At 40.1% G+C, this 24,876-nt stretch overlaps 1 protein-coding gene across 6 annotated transcripts in view; it reads left to right on the top strand.

Moving 5' to 3' along the window:
- RPRD1A (regulation of nuclear pre-mRNA domain containing 1A) overlaps positions 1 to 24,876 on the top strand; it is a 67,217-nt gene that overhangs the window by 5,481 nt on the left and 36,860 nt on the right. For 5 of the 6 annotated variants that reach the window (XR_016442663.1, XM_090049593.1, XM_090049598.1 and 2 more), the window contains exons 2-6: positions 10,608 to 10,737; positions 11,518 to 11,624; positions 11,717 to 11,811; positions 15,138 to 15,264; positions 15,364 to 15,539. Coding sequence is in view for 5 of the 6 variants with exons in the window: in XM_090049593.1 (XP_089905719.1) it covers positions 10,608 to 10,737; positions 11,518 to 11,624; positions 11,717 to 11,811; positions 15,138 to 15,264; positions 15,364 to 15,539 (635 nt within the window). In the remaining variant the exon portion in view is untranslated. Of the gene's footprint in view, positions 1 to 10,607; positions 10,738 to 11,517; positions 11,625 to 11,716; positions 11,812 to 15,137; positions 15,265 to 15,363; positions 15,540 to 16,742; positions 16,844 to 24,876 lie in introns of those variants that run through there. The other variant, XM_090049596.1, reaches the window with a different exon arrangement.

The following is a 24,876-nucleotide window of genomic DNA, read 5'->3' as shown; positions in this document are numbered from 1 at the left end:
TGCTGCCCAACTTCATTCCAGTGAATTGGTTATTGGATTGGTATGGGCCAGTATGGCTGGTTAATACTTGGCTATCGGTATTGGCCAAGAAAATATTTATCGGCTCACCCCTACTTAAAATAAAATGCATATCTTTTCAATGAATCCTGTGATGTCTAGAGCACTACATATTCTGAGGGAAAATATGTTGAATGCAATTTGAGTTCTCTGTATTAAATAGATTCAAGAATTTTAATCCTTTTTATGAGGTTTCAAGGTAGGTCACTGAATTTGCAGTCTTACTGTATCTGACAAGATTTGCAATGTTACCTACTTTTTACCAGCAACAGTATATAACATCGGTGAATTTGTGTTGTCTTTGAAAATGGTCTGGATATATTGTGAACATGCACAGTTTCATAACATTTGATATGTTATCTTTGTAAGAAATTCGGCATTTCTTAGGCCCTTCTTCTCAGACTCATCAGAAACTTCAATTCTTTTCTCTAAAGAAAGCATTAAATGTGTTTTAGAATGTATTATGCTGTGAAATTGCTGTTATCTGACAGAGTGATATAGTGTGAGTTACCTTAATCAAATGAGTCATCAGAAACGAGATTTTTCCTGAATGGTTGGTTAGAACCTACATGGTGACTACCCCCTGGCTGTTTCTGCATGTTTGTGTTACTCCTTTTTAATTTTTTCAGCTAACCTTTAATGTGATGAGAGAATGAACTCTCTATAAGGTGTTCTGCCATACTTCATGATTTAGTGATTCAGTCAATGCTTTGATTCTGTACTGTTAGTGCATTATTATTTCTAGATAGTAGTTTTTGGGGAGGCTATAGTATTCTTCAGGTTATTTTATTGATAAGTGGAACTGACTAGAGTCTAACTAATTTTAATAGTACTATACTGTTGTATTACAGTTGAGATGTTATTCCTACAGAATAGAAATTACTACTTTCATGCATGCTCAGCAGATGTTGGGTGCTTGATGTGACATTGTTATAGTACTTTATAATGCCTCCATGTGTAATAGTGTGCAACTTATTTAGTGTAGGCAAACTGTTTTCTGTGATCTTCAAAATCCTCTGCAAAGGCAGTGTGTAAGATGGTGAGGTGGCAAAATATTTAGAAATCAAAAGGGAGGAAAAAATAGAATTCCAATTTTTGTACAATTCTGTAATGGTGAATTTTCATAATCTGGTTCTTGTGTTTAATCAGCAGTGATATAATTAAATACTACTTCTAATTTGTACTTTGATTTAACTTACTAAGATGAATGTAGCAATTCACGAATTTATATAGGTACTTGGTGCATTTTTCAGTGCTTGACTAGCACTTCAATGTTCTGATAATTGCCAACATTTGGCCTGACAGTCTTTGCTGCCTTGCTTCGGTTTGAACACTGCTCTTTCCTCACCCTCCAACTGTAGTCGCTGCTGTTTTTCCTGTAGTTTCCTGAGCTAGCTAGGCTAACTTCAGACATCTGCACTAGAGCTGCCCTACTTGCTGAATCATTTCAGAAATATTGTGAGATAACATATTTGACCCATGTGGAACTGATCTTAAACTATTTCTCATAAGCACCCGTTTCTGCTGCTGGAAACCATCAGGATAGATGGCATTTGTGCAGCGGGCTGGGACCATCAGCAGGTAGCAGTGAGTCTTAGTGTGGAGATCATGCAGACATCTTCAAGTTGAGACAGCTGATGCAGATTGTAATGCCTCTGGATTACCCCTTTGCTGAACAGCAGTTCTGCAGCTGGGTCACAAGTGCAGAAAAATGGAACTGTATTGTCATGCAAACCAGGAATTACTTCATTAAAAGTTTTGGATTACACTTCCATTTTAGTGATGCTTTACATTACAAAATGTGTGCTTAAAATCCAAAGATGTTTTGCCACTGCTTTCTACAGTTGTGCATCACCAGTACATCTGTCTGTAGCTGCATTTGGACTAGAGAGCAGGATTCAAGTACCTATGCATTCTTTTATTTTAGGGACTTGTTACCACCGTAAAATTAAATGACTGCAGAATGGCAATGCAGTGCACATACTGGGTACTCTTTTTCTGGCCACCAGGCTAAGCAGCTTTTTGAGCCTTCCCTGTGTGTTGTGTTGGTTTTTAGGGTTGTTTTTTTTGAGACAGTGAGGCACTTCACTGCTAGCCTGGCCTCCCTGTTCTGTTCCAGCAGTTGCCTCTGGAATTCTTGCTTATCTGACCTGTGACCTTCATTTTGCATATCTTGCAGCAAGTTATCCTTGAACCTTTCTTTTCCCTTGCTGACATATAAGGTTCCTTTACCCCAAGGAGCTTGGGTGCCTACCTTAGTGTGGTAGAAGTAGAACACGCTGAAAAGGCAATGAAAATAATTACATTCATGTTTTAGGGGGAAGAGAACTTTTTTTTCTGTTCTGCATCATAATGAAGCTGCAAGTTGATTAATTCTAACTCAGTGGTTCTCAACTGTTTTTAGACTGGGCAACCCTCAGAAAATGCCAGCTCTTAATTTTCACTTGTTTTCTGATTACAGAATAACAACAGAGCATCTCTTCTGTTACAGAGAACTCGGAAAAAACAAAAAGTCAGAATGTTTTCAACAATGGGAATCCTTATTTGAAATATCTTGGTTTATCTTGTGATTCATGTTTGCACACCTAACTGCTAATGTGTGGCAACCTTGAAAGCATCTCAAGGCACCCCAGGGTGCTGCACACCATGGTTGAAAATTGCTGCTCTACTTTGTATAATTTTTATATTTCATTCTCCACATTTGTTTATTCAGAAACAGCTGCATCTTGGGTCAGTAGCTTTCCATCATAATGGAAAACACTTGCTTTTGTTTTAAAAGGACAAATATAATTTCATAGTTTGTAGGGTCGGAAGGGACCTGAGCAGATCATCTAGTCCGACCCCCTGCCATGGCAGGAAAGAATACTGGGGTCAAATGATCCCAGCAAGATGTTCATCTAATCTCCTTTTAAACACCCCCAGGGTAGGAGCCTGCACCACTTCTCTTGGAAGCTGGTTCCAGACCCTAGCCACCCTGACCGTGAAGTAGCACCTCTTGATATCTAACCTAAACCTACCCTCTGCCAGCTTGTGACCGTTATTCCTGGTCACTCCTGGCGGTGCTCGGGGAAACAGTGACTCCTCCAATGCCTGCTGATCCCCCCTGACTAGTTTATAACAGGCTACAAGATCCCCTCTCAGCCTTCTCTTTTGGAGGTTGAACGGGTTCAGGTCCCGTAGCCTCTCCTCATAGGGCCTGCCCTGCTGTCCCCTGATCATGCGAGTGGCCCTCCTCTGGACCCTCTCCATGGTTGTTCCTCCCGAGGTGCATCACCTTGCACTTGTCTGTGTTGAAACCCATCCTATTTTCGTCCGCCCACCCTTGTAACCTGTCTAGGTCTGATTGTAGCCTGTTGCATCCTTCCAATGTGCCCACGTCCCCCCACATCTTAGTGTCATCAGCAAATTTGAACAGGGTGCTTTTTACCCCCTCATCCAAATCGCTGATGAAGATGTTGAACAGTGCGGGCCCGAGGACCGAGCCCTGCAGAACCCCACTGTCCACGTCCTTCCGGGTTGAGAAGGACCCATCCACTACCACCCTCTGGGTGTGGCCCACCAGCCAGTTGGCGACCCAACATTATGTGTATTTTGAGCTGGCTCAGTTGCCTATTAACTCTGGGACTTCTTACTGTACACGGTTTTAAAACTATTGTAGGTGTTGATGACATCGGAGGCTTGAGAATTGAGATTGGAAGAAGGAACAACTTTGCCAACATCTGTTAGAAAATTGTCTGTATGTGGAGGTGGTTGCTTGTATACAGTTCAGCAGAACAGTGACTATGAATGTAGTCTGTGGGAAGCTTGTCTTGTCCTGGGATCTCACGAACTGCTCTGAGTTTCTTCTCTGAGGAAGGTTTGCAAGCAGAATGAGCCACCGGTAAACAAATTCCTGTACTATGTGAACATAACTAAGATGCTGACTGGGACTTAGAATCTTGCTTACAACATAATATGTCTTTTCCACCCCATTTGCCCTCAGACAGAGGGCTTGCAGCCCAGGAGTCTTTGATTTATACACCCATAGGTCATATAGTGGGGATACATACTCAAGGCTTTCTCTGACCATACTTCAGTGCTAGTACTAGTCTGGGAAAAGTGTCTGTGTGGGTGTCTGCATGTGTTTATAGTGCCGTGTAGCTGCAAGCAATGTTAGTTTTTTTGCCATCTCAATTCTAGACGTATTGGTTAATAGCAAAATCTCAGCCAGAATAAATACAATTTTTTTTTTTCTCCTGTAGGAAAATTCATTTTGGTTGTGTATGATGGGGGGTGGGCTAATACCAAGCTATTTCTTTTTGCTGTCAGCTGAGGCAGATTCTGTAACAGTAATTATTCTGACAATTGCACAACTATTTTTTTTTTTTATGAGTCAAGGCGCACCTCTCAAAAAAATACCAGCTGTTAGCTTTCACTGGTTTTTTAACTCTTGAAAAATTATAGTGCTGTTCTTCTGTTACAGAGAATAAAATAATAGGGTAGAATGTTTTTGTTGCCCATTAGACTCCCATTAGACGTATCTGAGTTTCTCTTGTGAATTGCATGTAGGTGTTTATTTGCACACCTAACAGTGCTAATGCTGTGGCACCTTTAAGGATCTCAGCACCCCAATTAAGAATTCGTGTGTGGGAATCTCTTCTACTTCACTGCAGTTAAAAAAACAAAACAAAAAACCAAAAATAAAACCTGTGACTTCTCTCCCATCCTAAATTCCTGCTTTTTTGTCTGGTGGTACATGTTTTTTAGGTTTTTATTCCTGTCTGGATTGTTGTCTGATTTGGCTTCTCTGACAGTCTTGTTGAGGTTCTTTTGTAGAGTTGCTGATATCAGGTCTATCTTCCAAAACTTTATCAAACTTGCACGGGGGTTCACCTGAACTTTTGTGTGCTCCAACTTTTCATAAGTGCAGAAATGGATCTTTCAGGCTCCATCTCTGCTTTGGCACTGTTTTTATTATATAGAAACAACAAAGGCTGTATTTAAAAAGGAGTTCAAAACTTGACCCAGGTATGTTTAAACTGGTATGTGACTTCTGGTGCAGAGAAAGAAAGTGAAGAAATGTCTCTTTTTAGGAGGCTATGTGAAAGTTCTGAGGTAAGTTCAGGTGCTTACCACTGCAGAATACCTTGGCTTTACTTTTTATAGAAAAAAACATCACTCTAATGTATACCTTTTGTGCATGGTAAGCTAGGTTGGCTTCATAGTGTATATAGACATCAGTAAAAGTTGGGGAGGAAAGGAAGAGTTGCGTTAAAACCTGGGTAAGGGGGCATGTCTTTGTTACCGAGTTAGCCAAGACTAACATGGGTGATGCCCTTTTTGGTGGGAGAATGGATTAGAGTCTAAGCTGTACTCTTAATTGGACAGGTAGTCCACTCTTTTTTTCTTCCGGGGAAGGGGTGGTGCAAATTAAATTGTGTGAGTGCTAAAAGTCTTTATCTAGAGTTCCTCCTATGTACCCAGGACAGAGGTTCTCCCAAAAATCTCTGCGGAAGGCATTAGAGAAGGGTTCTGTTCATAACTGCACAGGAACCAAGTAATGTTTTAGGGGGTGAAAGGGGTACAGCTGCTGTCATGATACAGTAATTTCATTAGGGTTTTGCAGTGTGGTTGCTTAGACCTGAGCCAGGCTGACCTGGGTGTGAGACATGAGAGTTGATTGCCAAAGCTATTCGGAAGTGCAGATGATGTTCTGCTGTTTGATCACAGGAGGCATCTTCCAGATGGCAAAAGTGTCTTTCACCAGGAATGCTATCTTTTGAAGCATAAAGGTCAGGTTGCTTAAGTGCCTGAAGTGGAGAGAGTTTGTAAATGTAGTGACAGAGCAATAAGAATATACTGCTCAGTGAACTCTCAGAAGACCAGGACTGGGCATGGTGGTTCACCAGGTTCATATTTGTACCAGACACTAAATCCCTTATTCTTGAACCCTGTCTAAAAGTGGAGAACCTTGCTGTGCCATTCACCATGTGGTTCTACCTAGTGGAAAGGTAAACTGCTGTGTATATTTGCAGATTCTCCAAATACCATATACTTTATAGGTGAAGCTTTCTTTTAGTACATACACAAATGCTGTCATCTAGCCCTGGCTTAGTGTCAGGGTGGATAATCCATAGAAAGGTTTAGAATGAAATGGCTTGGATAACAGGACTACTCTGTAAGTATATGGGTAGCCTTTTGAATGGTGCAGAATGCATTGTTTCTGTAAATTTTTTGTTAGTAAAAAAATTAGAAAGCAAAGACATTTTAACTTTTAAGAGTTTAAAATGCCATTATAGTGTGGAAAGAAGGTGTAATATAATTATTCAGAACATGGATCAGTTGCATAGATCAAGGCTTGTAGGAAGAAACTAGATATTATTAGCAGTGTATTGTTTCAGCATAACAGTTACTGCATGTTAGCTACTTTTGTGTACCTTGCAATGTCAGTAGGCACTTTTAGTCATGGAGAGAGACAAGATCTCTCTAAAAAAAAATAATCTTGGCAGTCCTATAAATTTAGCATGCAACAGTGCAAATTTAACGGCTCTACCAAATGCCAAGGGAACTTTTCTGTTTTCTGTTTTCTGTTTCCTTGATATCATGGAATTGCTTAAATGAAAGACACTTTCAGCATCCCTTCCATTTCTTAAAACTGATCAATGTCATTGGACAAACATGCTATAAATATGCAGATGAGTCTGCAAAAGGACCCTAGCCTGGGTTTTAGTTCTCACTAGTCGCAAGAATTTTTGTAGCTAGTAAAATTACTCAGCTATAACAATAGATTCTTCCTCTCTTTTTTTTTTTGAAAAATTTTATGCTGATGGATATTATTTCCCATCCGCAAAGGAATCTTTTTGATTAAACATTTACAAAATGGAACCATAATTAAACAACTCAGTCGGGCTGTGGGTGGTATTCTTTTAAAGATGTTATATAAACTGCTTCATCAGTTTTCAGCTTTTAGGTGAAATGATGCTATGTTTTTTTTACCAGCAGATGGTTAAAAGAAAATTACTGGCTTTGCCAGACACATCAGGATAAGGCAGAGTATGGTTAGTGGGAAGTCTGACTAGCACAGTGAAAATCTCAACTTTTTTGGACTCAAGGCACCCTTTGGAAAATGGGAGGTTTTAACTTTTGCTTGTTTTTTTTTTTTAACCAGGGAAAACTAATAAAGCAATTCATCTGTTGTAAATAAATTTGAAAGACTGCAACAGGCCAGATACCATGCATTCGTCTTTGATATCTCTGGGTTTATCTTGCAAATTATGTGTAGAGGTGTTTGTGTACCCAACAGTGCTAATATTACATGACGTCCTTAAAAAGATTTCATGGCACCCTGGTTGAGAATCACTAGACTAGATGTACTGTTGATTGTTCCTTCATCTTCTAACCGTTGACAAAGCCGTTTTGAATTGGCTTTTTTTAAGAGAGGAAAAGAACTTTCTCTCTTGGGTCTGTAAAAGCCTTCATCTTAAAATGCAAGGCTTTTTTACTTCTGTTCAGCAACGATAATATAATCTGAGGACATAGTAATTGTTTAACATCTTACCTTATTTTTTCCTTTCTTCCTTTGAAAGTCAACCAGTATCCCAGGGCTTACTGTAGAGACAGTCACTATCAGTTTTTCTCCCTGGATGATAGTCATGAATACCTAGTCGCATGTTCGGGGTAATGCATGTTAGTCAGGGCTCAGTTGGTCAGAGCCAGTAGTGGGCTCTGGATCAAGGTTGGCCAACCTGTGGCGGATGGTAGACTGGGGAGAGAGCAGAAAGCTGAGCAATAGATTAAGTAAGGGAAAGTGATTAGAGTGGCACTTAAGGAGGGTATGGGACTAATTTGGGGAACATCTACCAGAGAGAGAGGCCCCCACTCCTCTATATGGTGGATGCTAGAAAATAGTGCCATCAGTCCTTACGTTGTGTGCTTTTCCTTCCTGATATGTCTTTAGAAGTATCCCCAGGCAAATGACCTTAGATTTAACATTATTACCTGATTTGAAGTTTGATTATTTTATTCTTTCCTTTGTGCTTAATATTCTTTTCCTGATGTTCCATGCTTTCTTTCATTTAGACATCTTTGCGTGGCTCTTCTATGTTCACCTTCTGAGCATGAATATTTTTTTAAATTGAATAACTTGCTGAAATAATTTCTGTAATGTATGCTATGCACTTCCAGGGTCTTTTCATCCTGGTGCTTGGACATCAGAACATCTAAATGTTAATCATGTTCTGCGCTCTGTCCGTGATGGCCATGTGAGTCTTGAGCTGTAGAACGTGTAGATAGGTACCAGCTGCTGTACTGGGGGGGGCTCTTTCACTTTTGGTGGTTAGTCCTCTGAAGAAAGTCAATTCTGTTAAGCTCCTGAAGTGGTTTTCTGGTCTTAACAGCATTGGTATCTTAACCCTGATTCCTAGCCTCTTTGAGCCTTGTGGTATATGTGCTGTAGGTTGGCAACTCCACTCTGAAAAGATGGTCCCTGCCTCTTCTTTTCTAAATAGAGAAAGGAGGCAAAGGATGAGAGTGTGAGAGAGAATGCAGCTTGGCAGAAACCTAGATTTGCAGTAAAGGTGACTAATAGGGGGCCAAACTTTTCGGTAGGTGTATGCCACAAGTTAGCGCCACACCCTTCCAGAGTGTCACACTAATAATATCCTTGCCCAGTCTGTTCCCTGCCCTATCTGGCAGTATGCTACCTGTCTTCTCCCTGATGTGTGGTGTGTGACAAACAAGAGGTTGCCTGTGCCACTTGTGGTACTCGTGCCACAAGGATGGCAAGCCTATATTCATAATTTCATAGTTTGTAGGGTTGGAAGGGACCTGAGCAGATCATCTAGTCCGACCCCCTGCCATGGCAGGAAAGAATACTGGGGTCAAATGACCCCAGCAAGATGTTCATCTAACCTCCTCTTAAACACCCCCAGGGTAGGAGCCTGCACCACTTCTCTTGGAAGCTGGTTCCAGACCCTAGCCGCCCTGACTGTGAAGTAGTGCCTCCTGATATCTAACCTAAACCTACCCTCTGCCAGCTTGTGACCATTATTCCTGCTCACTTCTGGCAGTGCTCGGGGAAACAGTGACTTCCCCAATGCCTGCTGATCCCCCCTGACTAGTTTATAACAGGCCACAAGAGAAGAACAGGCCACTATATTGAAGAAGGACATGAGCTCTTATGTGACTTGTGGCTTAATGAGTGAAGAGTTCTGTATAAAGTGGCTTTTTGGTCCCTGGCGAAGCAAATACCAGAATTCCTGTGCAGGTAGTCACATGGGAAATGCACTGATGTAATTCTAAATTTGCCGCTTTAGTGAGAAGTTTTCCTTGCTGATAGTTTGTATGCGTGAAAGCATGTTGGTTTATTCAGTTAGAGGATTCTGTATAGCATCATAGTCTTGTTTACTCACACTTTTCTGATGTTGACATGTTTTCATTTTTCATTTCTTCTTGATATTTGGACTAGCATAGTAGAGGATTTGGAGACATGGTTTACAAGAAGGTTCTAACTAAACTTCAAGAATGGTGTATTGGTGGCTGATTGTATTTCAGTGTCACTTGTTTTGCTGATGTCTTATGGAAAGCTGTTTTCTAAGGCAAGGCAGCAGTATGTTCTGGGGCTGGGTGTATGGTGAGTTATTCAAACTTTGAAAAAAGCATAATCTGTCTTTGAGATGTGTGGAAGATTTAAGGTCTCAGTGGATTCATTTGCAATATAGCTGAAATATTTAATGTAAACCAGTAGTTTTCAACGTGTGATCCCTGGATTCCTGGAGGTCAATAGACTGTCTAAGGGATCCACAAAAGATATCTATGATCAGTCAAAAGTATGTGACTATCCACACGTATAATTTAAACATGTCCACACGACCATTCAGATTTTTTTAGGAGTCTGCAAATGGAAAAAAAATGTTGAAAACCACTGATGTGTAAACTATTGATTGCATATTATAGTGTGTGAAATATTAGGACATACCCCCCCAACACCTCCTGTATAAAAGCAAAGCAGTTGCTTCCCTGAGGAGCATAATTTAGTAAAGATTGTGGTAAATGACAGTCTAGCAATGGGTACTCCTAAACTTAACCTAACATAGCTTAGGTTTAGGAGTTGAAGCCTTATTTTAATGGGAATAAGTCACTTAAGTTGCTTAGTAGTTCTAGGTCTCTTATGGTAACACAGGGCAAACATTCCTAAGGTTACAAGTTCATTGATATGCTTTGAGTCGCAATGTTGTGATTTTGAAAAACTTCATTCTGCCTCTAAATTTGAAGCCTAATAGGGATGCTGGGGATGGATAGAATTGAAGGAACAATTTAAAGGAAAATGGAGATTTGTTGCTACAGGAGATAAGGACGTGTGTGATGTATTTGATTTATTATAATGATATAGTTTTCCTCTGCAACTGTATTATTTGTATATATTTTTTCCGTTGGTAATCAATACTAGGCAACTTTTTATTTTTAGATAGGTCCTTTACAGCATTATTCTGCAGAAATAGTTTTATATCAGTAACTGCTTTGTATTACTGTATTGGTTTATTCTTTTATTTATTTTTTTTTCTTTTTATCAGCAAAGTCAAACAGGAAGCTTACTTTCCTATACCTGGCCAATGATGTAATTCAGAACAGCAAAAGGAAAGGACCAGAATTTACAAAAGACTTTGCACCGGTTATAGTGGAGGCTTTTAAGCATGTTTCCAGGTATGGGGAAAAATTATATTGTTTGCAGTGTTGGTAAGGATTTTTAAATAGTGAATACATCTAGGAAGGAGAAAGCCCTGAAAACATTTATTAGCAAGTTAACCTCTCATCTATCTAGTGACCTTCATATGTGTTGATTAAATAACCATTAATTTGGATCTTCATTATACTTTTTAAAGTTTCCTGTTATGCATTAGTTTAGTTAAAAAAAAAAAAAAAAAAAAAAAAAAAATCATTTGGCTAGTGAATACGTGGTTATTATATTTTGATGTCTTCAATATACATGTTCGTTTACATGCAGATAATCTTTTTTTTTTATTTTGAAAAGCTGTAAGCCATCTTTGTTTTACATATTAGAATGAAGGTAAACCTTTGTATTTACTTATGCTCATACCAAACTTCTGGATCTGTGGGGAATCCTGGCCCATGTGTGCTGAATCAGATGCACTGGCCTTCAGGGCCTAAAGGTTGAGCACCAGTGCTGTAAATAAATCATGTTTTCTCATGCATTCTTCAGTAGTGAAATTAGAGTTGTGGGCCAAGAGACTTGTACTTTAGCGTAACATACTTGCTGCATGGTATTGGACAGATTACTTCTTGTGACTTGGCTTTCTTCATGTAGAACAAGGATTTTTCTTACAGGCATGTCAGAAGTTAGATTTATTTTTACGTTTGTAAAGCCAGTTTATTGGATAAAAGACATCATAAGGCTGCATTGTTTGATACTGGGTATATTACAATTTTTTATTAGCGGTGATTTACTTTTCTTCCTTGTAACAGTGAGTCTGATGAGAGTTGTAAGAAGCACCTTGGCCGAGTACTCTCTATCTGGGAAGAGAGGTCTGTTTATGAAAACGATGTATTAGAACAACTTAGACAAGCATTGTGTAAGTATATTGTGAACACAAGGGTGTTGATTTCTCTCGTTTTAATAAATGGTTCCTTGAACTGACCTTTGGATCTGTCCTTTAATTTCTAGATGGTGACAAGAAAGGTAAGAAGCGCACATATGACCAGATTCAAGTTGAAGACAACAACTGTTCAGCCCGAAGTTCTCCAACTGACCCTCCACAGGTAGATGTAAATGTACAACTTTAAATATTTCATAAGGTTTGGGATACAGTTACAATGACTGGAAGTTTATAGTACTCACTCTGCACTATAAGGCTTCCTTTTAAGATCTCGGTCATCGCTTGACATAGCTAGTAGATAAGTAAAAGTGCTTCTGTCACCTTTGTTTCCTCAGTTCTTGGACTGATTAGAATAAAACAAATGCTAGTGTAACTCAGGGCAGCACTTGTGCTCTCAGCTGTGCAGACAGTATTGATCCCAGAAGTACCAGCTGCTATACATGCCATTATATTGGAGGGGAGGGGAAGGGAGAGGAGATGGGTATCACTGTTAGATTCATTAGCTTTGCTAATAAGTTCCTCATTCATTCTTTCACAGTAATTATAAGTTCTGGGGTGGTGCTCTTAAGGTTGTAAAGGAACACTGATAGGCCAGAGGAAATGACCTTTAAAGTTTTGTCTCGTTAAGTTCCAAATACTGTAGGAAGATTAAATTGAACGCTGAAAAATATAGGTTTGTTTTTCTTAAACAACTCTGTTGTACATTATTCAGTCCACCAAAATCTACTATGTACTTTTTGGGCTTCCTGAAATATGTATCTTTTAAATCTTGGTTCTGACACATTAATATCGAGGTATCTTATAATTTCAGCAAATTTGACACAATACATGTGCATATTAGTTTTTCTATAGAACTTTAAAATGACAAATGCTTGCCTTCTCAATAAAATAAGGAATATATTAAACTAGGATTATTGTAAGTTTGTCAACAATGTTTCTATTTGAAGAATGATTCCACAGTAGCTAAGGTAAATTTTGTTGCATACATATGTCCCAGAATATAGTATGCAATGAAGAAAAAAAGGGTTATTTCTTGAGTTTAAGGCTGCATAGAGCAGGATCAGAGCTTACTCTTCAGCTGACTCCCCCTCCCTTTCCTCCTTAACTAAAGTTGAGGGCCTAGCTGCTGCTGACGACTGATCTGCATGTGCATGTCCAATACCTGTGCTGGCCCCAGCAGTATAAAAAGCTGCCCTGGCAAACAGCTCAGGGCTACTCGCTCTCAGGAGCTTCTGAGGCCCGGCCGCTTTAATATCTGGGGACACTACCCCTTATGGCAGCTGTACTGCTGAAGCAGCATCCAAAACTCACTATTTAAAATACCCCAAAGTCCATGTTCTTCCAGTTAGAACAAAAGACCTCTTCAAGCAACCCCTGCTTAGCGCTCTTAATTGGTCCCTGAAAAGGCGAATGTTAAGCAAAACAAGTGTTAAGCAAAAATGAAAATATTTGACAACTCAAGATGACAATCGCAATTGTTTTTAATGACCCAAGATGGTGACCGCTAGCATTATAATGAAACTCACTGAGTGCTAAGTGAAATCGGGTATCAATTTAAAATGAGCTTTATAGCGAAATAGCGTGAAGTGGAACAGTGTTAAGGGGGTGGTTTGCCTGTGTGTGTGTGTAGAGGGGAGAGAGATCAGTTGGGCCATGTTTTATTGCAATATTTACAATGTTAGAGCAATTTGGAAGTGTACAAGTGTCACTATCATCATAATAAAATACATTTTAAATACCTATATGTTTTAATGTTGCTTTTGATTTTCTTATCACATAATGGGTGTGTGATGGGGGATGTAGGATTTGCAGGAGAGGGGTGGGAAGGGTTGTGGGGGAACTGTGTGGGGGAGCTGCTTAGGAGGGGCGAGTCCTCTGCCCCCCCAGAGGGCACAGCTGCCCCACACAGCACATGGACTGCCCTCCTGCAAGGTCCAAGGGAGAAGCTGGGGAAGCGATTGGGGAGCTGTGGGAATGAGGGTGAAGCTGGGGGAGCAGTTGGGAAGCTGGTGGAAGGAGGGGGAAGCTGAGGAGAGATCTGGGAACTGGAATAAGCTGGGGAGAGACTGGGGAGCTGGAGAAATGAGGGGGAAGCTAGGGACAGATCAGGGAGCTGGGGGAATGAGGAGGAAGCTAGGGACAGATCAGGGAGTTGGGGGAATGAGGAGGAAGCTGGGGAGAGATTGGGGAGCTGGGGGAATGAGAGGGAAATTGAGGAGATCAGGGAGCTGGGAAAGCGAGCCAGGGGCTGGGCCTGGGCAGAGGCCTCCCCATGGTCCACTCCCCTCTTTTCCATGGCCCCCTCCCATTGCCTACTTACCTGGAACAGAGCCCGATCCCTGCAGCCTGCCCTGCTGCTTGCCCCACACAGGTAGGTGGCGTGCTTCAGCACTGAGGCAAAGCCAGCCATAGAGATGCTCTGGCTGGCTACTAGAGCATCCCTGTGGAAGACAGAGCCTCCAGCTGCCTCAGGGCAGAATCCAGGACTGTGCCCCGGCCTGCTTTTTTCCCCTGGGGTATTTTTTTTTTGATACCTGGTTCTCCAGGTACCAAATTTTGAGCAAATTTATCATATTTGCAGCAGTAAAGATTGCAATTTGAGACACTGCAAGAGGCATGTTCACACTTGTTTGGACGTGCCTCATGAGTGGATCTATCATTTTAATTTTGGAAAGAACTAGAGATTATAAAATAGGAGGCGAGAGAAACTAGGAGCAACTAGCAAATAGGAAAATTGTCTTTAAAGGTTAGCTTGATTAGTGGAACATCAGAACCATTAAAAATGAGAGACAATAGTTAGCAACTGGCGGAGTGAAGGACAATGAGCTAGTAAGGCAATCAACTCGCTCAGTTGCCTGAATAGTAATGCCACAGCTGTTGCACTATGGAACAGGAATTGATGTGGGGGGCTTCTATCCCATGCAGAAAATAATTTCCCCTGCTTAATATGTGTACCCCAATTTGGGGAGAGCTGATTTTTGGGGAAAATGTGCTGTATTTAAGAAAATATAGTCACTTCATTGTCATCCTAATTCTTACTTTTTAGTTATGGTAATTCATCTTGCCAGAAGTTTTTAAGGCAGCTAGGGGAATATCAGGCCAAAAGAGTATTAGAGGTAATGACTTGGTAAATCTTGTTGCACCACCATTTTTGTTACTAACTTCTTCACTGTAACAAATATACATCTCTTGAGACTGACTGACTCTTTTTTTTTTTTATTGTTTTACTGCTGCACAAATTAAAAATGTAAACTGAAGCCCTTTTTAACGGGACATGATTTGAAATGGGGAATGCTAATACTCATCTGTATGGAATTAATATATGTTTGCTTCACCAATGGGGAGAGAACATTATTTTTTTTTAAGGCTGCCTTGGGCAAACTGCTCTTGGGCTGATGCATTCTGTAAATTTGTGAAATGGCTGACAATTTGTATCATGATTTGTTGACTGAATCTCATTTAATAATGTGAGGGGGGGTTCTTTTTCAGACTACAGATCTCATTAGAGCATTACAAGAACTAGAGAATGCTGCCTCAGGAGATGCAGCTGTTCATCAGCGGATAGCTTCATTGCCTGTGGAAGTCCAAGATGTGTCCTTGCTAGATAGAATAACGGGTAAGACCTGAGATCCAGTAATTGAAGTATTAGTGTTGGAACTTCACAGGAGTTTTTGTAATGCGGTGCTGTACTTTTTTTTTTCTTTTTTTTCTTTAGATAAAGAATCTGGAGAACAACTTTCCAAAATGGTAGATGATGCATGTATGTTGCTGGCGGATTACAATGGCAGGTTGGCGGCTGAAATAGATGATAGAAAACAACTAACTCGAATGTTGTCAGACTTTCTCCGATGTCAAAAAGAATTCCTTGCAGAGAAAGAGCATAAGTTGGAAGTGCGTAAAATTTTTGTTAGTATATGTTCTTCACTAAACATAGTATTAAATGTTTAGTTTGTTTAAAATTTTTCCTAAGGGTAAATATTAGATCATCACTCCTCAGTCTTTACTTCCAGTGTGTGACTAGCAGGAATTCTTTTGTTCTAAAATTACAAAAAACAATTTTTTTTTTCCTGCCCTAAGGGGGGTGTTGTTTTTCTTGTTGTGTGCCTCCAACAGCTTGTTTTCTGTTGAATTGCACAACTTCTCCAGATACAAACCTTAACCTGTATTGAAGGGGACAGTATTGAGTACTGTGGAAATAGGCGGTCTTCAGTAATATTAAAATCTCAATTTGCTCAGTGTATTAAGTTCTAACAGGTTTATTTGACCTTACAGGAAATTCTGAAGATAAACTACTTGACCTAATTTGGTCCATCTTGTGTGAAACAGTTATTTTGAGAGTCCTGATGTCCAGCTCTGCTTTTGAAACTATTTATATAAATTTCCTGGGTTTAACTGAAGCTTAATTGGTCAGTCTAGCAAGGATTTCTAGGACCAGATTATTTGCAGCAGTATTTTAGATGTAGGTCAGAGTTGGCCTGCTTGTGCTCAATCCTTAAACAAACAAAAATCTTAAATAGCATTTATGTCTGTCTAGGTTATATACCTTTACCTGAAGCTATTCTTTTATAAAAATCTGGTAAAAAACTTCACTGTTGGAAAAAAATGGATATATTTGTCTCTCCTTCAGAGAGGTGTTTTAAAGTTTATACTTCTGGTTTGCAAAAAAAATAGTTTTATAAATAGAGCAGTAGTGTCTGCTGATGTAGTTTAGTAGCACTGGAATAGAAACTGCCAGGAATTCTTGCTAGTCATTTACTGGATCTATAGGCCTATATTGGGACATCTTAAGAAAAGAATTATAGGTAAGTAATATTGTCTCATTGCAGAACAATATCTGTGTGTACCTTTTCTATATAAGAGGATTTGTACCGGGTACATTTCAGTTAACTTTTACTTGATTATTCCCATTAAATTCAAGGTACTGTATGCATTGAATTAGCTTGATAGATGGATTTTAACAGCTGGTAAAGTATGTTTGCATCAAAAGCTAACCTTGCAGCTTACTAGATGACTTAAATACCATGGTGGGTAAGTAGTGTCATGTTACCATCTTTCAGTATGATTACTTTAACATCTATCTAGCTTCTGTTGCAGGTGGTGGACATGGACGTATCTTCTAATGATGTCACCATCCATTAGTACACACATCCTGCTAAAAATAAATATCAAACTCAAAATCCTGTATTGTCTCTTGTTTTTGAAAATGGAAGAAAGGAGAAATGCAATAACTACTCATTTTAGAATGGGTTTACTTTTCATTGATACCTCCCATATTTTTCACAAACACACCTCTTAAGACTAAAGGAGATGATAAATGTTGATGTAGTGTTTTCTTCCTGGAGGTTAGTTAACAAAAGTTTTAATCTGCTGGAGTAAAATTTGCACCTTTTTATGGGACTAAGGTTCAGACATTTCCAGTAGATTTAAAGTCTGTCAGTCCTTTGACTTCTAAAGTCACAAGCTGAGAAAATCACAAGCTAAGAAAGCAAGGTATTTGTGTTCTGAAGGTACATCAAGTTGCAGTATTATGTTATATCAGTGTCAGAAATTAGGAATTTCCAGCTTTTGTCAATACTAGCACAATAAGAATTTCAGCGTTTTTCTTAAACTTGATGACCATATCTTTGTTTGTGCTTTGTCATAGCCATGTCCCTTCCCCCTTTTAGAAACCATACACATTTGCTTTTGGATTTTCTTTTAAATAGCCTATTCCCTCTGCTCTTAGAGAAACATGTTCAACACAATATAGTAATTTGGTTTATGAAAAGTACAAAGGATTAATATGTATCTGACAGTATATGGGCAATAGAGGAAATATTTCAGAAGGCTGTGCTATTGCCAGTCAAAGCTATTTAAGCAGAATTTATACTATTATATTGAACAAGAGAATAACAAATTAGACACATCAGAAATATCATGCTCTGGTTTTAGAATATTTGTGAAATATTTATCAAATAGAGTGAGGTGTCCTCTGTAAGCAAGTTTGTCGAGACTGTGAGTGAGTTACCTTTGCAGAATTTTTCTCCTCATGGAACTACCAAAAGCCAATCTGTTGTATTGAATGTGATAGACAGTTAAGGTGTTATTAGATTCCAAATGAAAAAACAATTGGAATAACAGAGGCTACCAGGTCCAAACTAAAGTGACTTCTTTCATACACTTAAATAATACTTCTTTCCTAAATCCTTACTCTAAGATGCTTTTGACTATCCTGTACTTTGAGGCAAGGACATGCATTAGCAAGAAACTTTGCTATGCAGTTGTATTGCTAATACTTGTGTAGTGAATGACCCAGATTCACCAACTCAGAATAGCATCAGTAATTTGCCTCTCCAGATCTAGGGAGGAAACAGACATGTCTTACAATCTGTTGATATTCCTAGATAGAAGTTGAGCTTGAAAAATTACTTGAGCAATACTCTAGCAGCCCTTTTAAGTCAATCACATATTAAGTTTTTTGTGCCTTCCCTCCAGCCAAATGGAAACAGAAACTGCTAAAAGATTGCATTAAATGAGAATTTCATCAGAGAGCCATGTAAAAGGAACCTGACTAAAGATTACACTGAACATACAAGCTGTGGAAACATCATTCTCTATTTGGATCATTTTTTGCATAAGCAGAACCGGTTGTATCATGAGGCAGTACTGGGCTGGTTGTTACTTGTTTGTTTATTTTAACCCTTTCAGATAGCAGATGAGATGAATGATATGACATTAGTGTTCATACCTCCTCTGAACACCCTTAGAATCTGAACTGCTATCAACTTTTGGTGCTGGCTGATAGGCAGTGCCTTGGAAACTTGCTTTCAAGAATTGCTTATGAACTGGCTTGGGGCATACTTTGGGCTTTTAGACAGCTGCCTTTACCTCTGGCAGCAGAATTTCTCCACCGTCCACTTAGTTTTCCTTTTTATTGACAAACTTGTGTGTAAGCTGACATCATATCAAACACTTTAGAGGGGCTGATTTAAGATTCAGTCCAGTTTCTCATTTGTATATACTGTGCTACTTGCAAACAGAAGACACTTGGTATAAGGTCCCGTTTCCATGACTTCAGGTTCTTACCTCTGGATGAGTATTTTAAAATGTGGGACAGTGTTATTTGGATGTCTTGTGTGGTGCAAGGCCAGGAGACAATTTGCCCTTGTCTGAGACATCAAAATTGTGTATCACAACTTTACATTTTTTGTTTGTTTGGTTTTTTTACCTTACCACCACTCCCTGAGAATGAAATGTTAAAATTCCTTTAATCAGTCAGTCCCTTAAATAATTAGTTTTATATTTCAATCAAAATGTTCATAGGTTAGATTAAACCAGGTTTGTCAAATGTACAACCCGTGGCCAGATCCATCTCGTAGGGGGAGAGGGAGGGTTGACCTAGGGGACTTGTCACTGCAGCTGTCAGTAGTGAAGGAGTTGTCTGTTACTTGAACTCCTGCATCCCTGCTGAGGCAACTGCTGTGGTTGAGCAGCAGCAGCTCTAGCTTCTGTGGCAAGAAGCCTCACCTCTACCCAAACCAGATCTGGAAGTGGGTCATTTTGCAATGAGCCAAATTAATTGAATCTCCACTCCTATCCCCAAGTTTAAGCAAATTACTAGCATTGAGAGCTTAGTTATACATTTTTCTCTCCATAATACCTGTTTATAATCTTCATCTTTTTCAGGAACATGGGGACCATTTCATGATTATTTTTGGGTGATCTTTAGTTCTTGTATTAAAAATAATTTTTCCTGTCACAAAATGACAATTGTGCACCTTTATGAGGTGGCATACATGACCCTGATAATTGTTCTTGCCTGCAGCCCTCTTCTGCCTCTCCAGGAACATCTAGTTGAAGTTCTGGCTGCACTTTTCCCAGGATGTTTTACTTCACATCCCATCTGTAGCCCCACAAAGTACTGGAACATTCTGGTAAATCTGGCCCTGATGAAATTGTCTACTGAATAAGGAAGGAGATGCCAGTTCAAGGGAATCTGAGTGACTGGGAGGCTGTCTTCCTTTCCCTTGTCAGTACATATCTCCAAACTCCTCCAAGACCGTTTTAGGCTGGACATAAGGAAAAACTTCTTTATTGTCCGAGTCCCCAAGGCCTGGAATAGACTGCCTCCAGAGGTGGTGCAAACACCTACACTGGACTCTTTTAAGAAACATTTGAATGTCTATCTTGCTGGGATCCTTTGACCCCAGCTGACTTCCTGCCCCTGGGGCAGGGGGCTGGACTCTGATCTTCTGAGGTCCCTTCCAGCCCTAATGTCTATGAAAGAAGAGTTCTAGCAGGCACTAACTGGCGTTATCAAATGTTTGCTGCCTTGCCTTGACATGCTAGTTATTAATATAGGTGTACTTCTGTTCCTGTTTTCTCATGATTTGTCTCATGGAATTAGTTTACACTTAGAGGCCTCTGTTTAGCCAGGGGGAAGAATAGGGGCTTGTGTAACGAAGAGACCTGTATTGGTAACTAATAGCTTTAATGCCCAAATACTGCATTCTTATGTGTGTGTTTTGTTTTTTTTATGTAGAGAAGGAAAGTTTATCTTAGTTATTGAAATCAAGGCCCAATTAAAAAAAGTGCAAATCATAAAAGCACTGCTTTTGGGGGGCCACTTTAGTGGTGTCAGTATTGATCACTGAGCATTAGACATGACTATTCTCACATTATTCGGACAGTATATCAGCATACTTTCTTTTTTAAAGTTTCTTGAAGCTTTCAGGTTTTTGTCTTGTCAACTTGTTTGGAAATACGTCTTGTTTTCCCTTGTAGATATTGTGCGGTGATAGCAAAGCTTCCAAAAGCACTTACAGGCATCAGTTCAGAAGTCAGCCATTAGTTCCCCCCCCCATGTACTAATCGGTCTGTTTCTAGTTCAGAGCTCCAAATTGCATAGGTTTAAAATAGAGCTACAAATATTGAGTATCTTTAAGTTGACAAGAAGCCTGTGTCTAGACTAGGGGTCAGCCACATTTTTGGGTAGAGTGCCAAAACCACCTGCAGCCTCGACTTGTAAGATGTTGTCCCGCTGGGGCAGCTAGCAGGAGAGTCGCAAGGGGTCTGATCCTTGTGGCAGCACAGCCTGAGCCCCTTCCCCATCATCTGTCCCAAGGCACACATGCCAAGCAAAATGCCTTCACATGCCACGCTCTGGCACCTGTGCCAAGGGGTTGCCTATCCCTGGTCTAGACCATATCTTTTAATCGAAATATTTTTTTTCTGAAAGTGAGCACCATGTTATACCTACTCTCCATTATTTATCCAAGTCCAAGACTGCTCTTAATTTAGGGTAGCCCCCTCCAGTAATTAGGTTCTATAGAAAAAAATTAACTTCGTTATAATTCAGTTCATCCTCACCACCACCATAGCATGTAAAGCAGCGGTAGGGAGGGAGGCGGGGTGGAGATAGTGCAATGTGGTAGGCAGTTTTACCGCCTGTTGCCTGGCCCTCAGCCTTGCGGGGGAGGCCCATTCTTCCCTTGGAGTCACAGTAGCTGCCACCATTCTCCTCCCCCACAGTGCCACTTTGTACTGGTTTCCAAGATAAGGGCCTTTGTACTGGTTTCCAAGATGAGGGCCTCTTTTCTCAAGTGTTAAACAGGAAAAAGAATCTCATCTTGAAATTTGAGTAAATTTGGTAAGTCAGTAAATTGAAGAACAGGATTGTTTTTACAGTTCTTATGCAGCACTTAGTTATACATGAGATGTGCTTGGAACTGGGCTACACTCACTAAACTTACTTATGGACAGATTGGTGACCTATTTGTTAAATGTAATCTCTCTTCCCTCCCTATCCCGCAATTTTTTCTTAAGGTCTTTTTGAGTTGGTAGGGTTGGAAGGGACCTAAACAGATCATCAAGTCCGACCCCTTGCTATGGGCAGGAAAGGATGCTGGGGTCAAATGACCGTGGCTAGGTGATTGTCTAGCCTCCTTTTGAAGACCCCCAGGCTAGGGGAAAGCACCACTTCCCTTGGAAGTTGGTTCCAGATCCTAGCCACCCTGACTGTGAAGTAGTGCCTCCTAATGTCTAGCCTGAATCTACTCTGTCAACTTATGGCCGTTATTCCTTGTTACTCCCAGTAGTGCTGTTCCCGGGAACAGGGATTCTCCCATTGTCTGCTGGTCTCCCTTGGCAAGTTTAGAGGTGGCCACCTGATCCCCTCTTAGCCTTCTTTTGTGCAGGCTGAATAGGTTCAGGTCCTGTAGCCTCTCATCATAGGGCCTACTCTGCTGCCCTTTGATCATGCAAGTGGCTCTCCTCTAGACCCTCTTGCTGCTATTCACATCCCTCCTGAAGTGCAGTGCCCAGAACTGGATGCAGTACTCCAACAGGCCTGACCAATGTTGCACAGAGGGGGAGGGTCACTTCCCTGGACCTGCTCCTGATGCATCTATGGATGCACGACAAGGTGCGGTTAGCCTTCCTAATGGCGTCCCCATATCGGTGGCCCATGTTCATCTTGGAATCAATAGTGACTCCAAGATCCTTTTCTGCCTCTGTGCTGATGAGAAGGGAGTTTCCCAACCTGTAGGTATGCTGCTGGTTCTTCCTCCCCAGGTGCTAGACTTGTCTGTATTGAAAACTATTCTATTCTCATCTGTCCACCTCTGTAACCTATCCAGATCTAGTAGCCTGTCCCTCTCTTCTAGCGTGCTCACCTCCCCACAATTCAGTGTCAACTGTGAACTTGAACAAGGTGCTTTTCACCCCCTCATCGAAGTCACCGATGTAGATATTGAACAGTACGGTCCCAAGGACCAAGTTCTGGGGAACCCCACTGCCCACAGTCCTCCAGGTCGAATAAGACCCGTCCACCACAACTCTCTGGGTGTGGCCCTCCAGCCAATTTGTGACCCATCTGACTCTGTAGGCGTCAGCACCACAGTCGCCTATTTTTTTTTTTTTTTTTAATGAGGATGGGATGAGAGACAGTGTCGAAGGCCTTCCTAAAGTTCAGAAAGACTAGGACATGACACCTGTGTCCAAGGCTTTTGTGACCTGGTCGTAGAAGGCAACCAGGTTGGTCTGACAGGACCTGCCTCTAATGAACCCATGTTGATTGCCCCTAAGCATAATCTCCTATGCTGGTCCCTTGTGGATGTGCTCCTGGATAATTTTCTCAAAGAGCTTGCTTCATGTAATTTAAGGAGAAAAGAACTGTTGTCACTGGAAAGATCAGGTTGTGACTTGCCACCTCTAGCTTGGAAGACTTTAGTAATGTTTTGAAATGTTGGGCCTAAGGTAGAGCTGCAGTCCTGTACATGCTGGCAAAGGATGGTCCCACCAGTCAGTGCATTGCACAGGCTTCTGGGCTTCTCAGTGTGCAAAATAAGTACAGTACCTCCTACTTGGCTGTAAGAATAAGTAGGTAAGGTGCTAATAAGTAATTCAACAATAGGTTTACTCCTGCTTAAACAAACTAACATATCTGTAATATGTTTATGAAGTTTTGTTAATACATTACAAGATCCTTAATATTAAAGCGTGTCCCATAAATGTTAAACAGCTTAGCTGATTATTCAAAGCATATTAGATCAGGTTTCAGGCTTTTGTTACTCTACCATTCCAGACTTTCAACAAAAACCAGGGTATTGTATTTCATGCACATAGAAAATAAAATGAAGCCAGTTGTAGTAATGGCATGTTGTCTGAAATACAAGCTTTAACGTTTGAAGACCCGAGTTGAAAGCCTGGTTATTGGTACCACCATCCATTAAATAAGTCTAACAAGTCACGCTTTCTGAGTCTGTCTTCCCATCTTAAAATAATAATTCCAGGTCTTAATTTGTTATAGTTGGGTAAAGCATTAGAATCTTTAGGTAGAAGATGAAGAACACCACCAGAAAGGAGTGGTAATAGGCAAAAACGTCATAATATAATTTCTGAGTTTATAATTTAAAAAACTTTAGCTGGCTCTGTGACTGCTGAGTCGCATTTTTGACTTTATTCTGTAGCTTCCTCTGTAATGTCTACTAAAAATTCTGAAATAATATGTTAAATAGATAGATTTTTCTCCACTAGATTGTGGGTGCCTTTATTTTGAAGGTTATTTACTATGAGCTAAATGAAGGCATTGGTTTGTTGATATATCTGAGATCAGCTACGATTGTGTTATAAGGCTTTTAAACAGCTTATTCCTGGCTTTTTCAAGCCAGAAGCTTGAGAGAGCCTTAAACCAAGGTGAGCGAAGATACCTCAAACATCTTCATGCGAGCAATCATTCCAGGTATGTAAAGGATTAATTTTTGTGTGCGCTTTACAAACTGAGGTGACTTACATGGCAAACTTCAGTGGCAACAGTTGTGCTTATGTATTTCAGTTTGTTCCGGGAAACTTCTGAGCATTGAAAAGAAACAGTATAAGAATATAATATAAAATTTCTGGATTGGAGGGGAAAATGAGAATTTGCAATTTAATACAGCAGTCTAAAGAGCATGCAGTTTATTATTTAAATAAAATAGTTCTGCTTCCAAAGAACTTGTCTTCCAGATTCTAGCATGAATAAATATCTCATGTCACATATTAATATAATCAAGTTTAAAAAGATGCCTACATCTAGAACTACTTAAAATTCTTGTAGTCTGGAAAGTGAATTGGAAAGTCATGCCTCTGGTAGACCTGCTTTGTCTCTTGGTCACATCTACTAATTATAAAACCCTCTTGACTTCAAACTTCTTGGAACCCTAGTGATGTCAATGGGGACCTCTGTGGTCATTACTTGCAATCAAGGCAACCCCTTTTCAGAAGTTCGGTCACCTATGTGGAGATGTTACTGTGCTTGTTGAGTAAATTTAAATTATTTTTCTCTTCACTGGATTTCCCCCCCCCCCCGGGTCCACATCAGTAGTTAACCAAGTTCCATTTTTATGATTATTTTTGCAACTTTATGCCAGTTTGAAGTTTTAACTTTAAATTTCAAATTCTGTTCACATTATTACTTACTAAAGACCTCTGTGCTTGTCTGTTTCATCAATACACCTGAATAAGCCCAAGGTAGACTGCAGTTACATAGATGCTTGTATTGTGGGAGAGGAGAGGGGGCATAGCTTAAGACTTAGACACAAAATTACCCTGGACTAAATGCTGCCTTACCTTCATGGTACTACATGAGCTGAGAGAAACAATTGAGGCCTAGTTCATCTGAGCAGGACCCAAACAACATATTTTTTTAAATTTTCTTAAAATCTGCAAAAAAATCAAGCTTGGACATTATCATTGGAAAATATAAAGGTCA

This window comes from Crocodylus siamensis, chromosome 5, assembly GCF_052110815.1.
Source record: "Crocodylus siamensis isolate JL-2025a chromosome 5, ASM5211081v1, whole genome shotgun sequence".
NCBI classification, from domain to species: domain Eukaryota; kingdom Metazoa; phylum Chordata; order Crocodylia; family Crocodylidae; genus Crocodylus; species Crocodylus siamensis.
The sequence above is the reverse complement of the archived record's forward strand: the minus strand, read 5'-3'. Positions and strand labels throughout refer to the sequence as shown.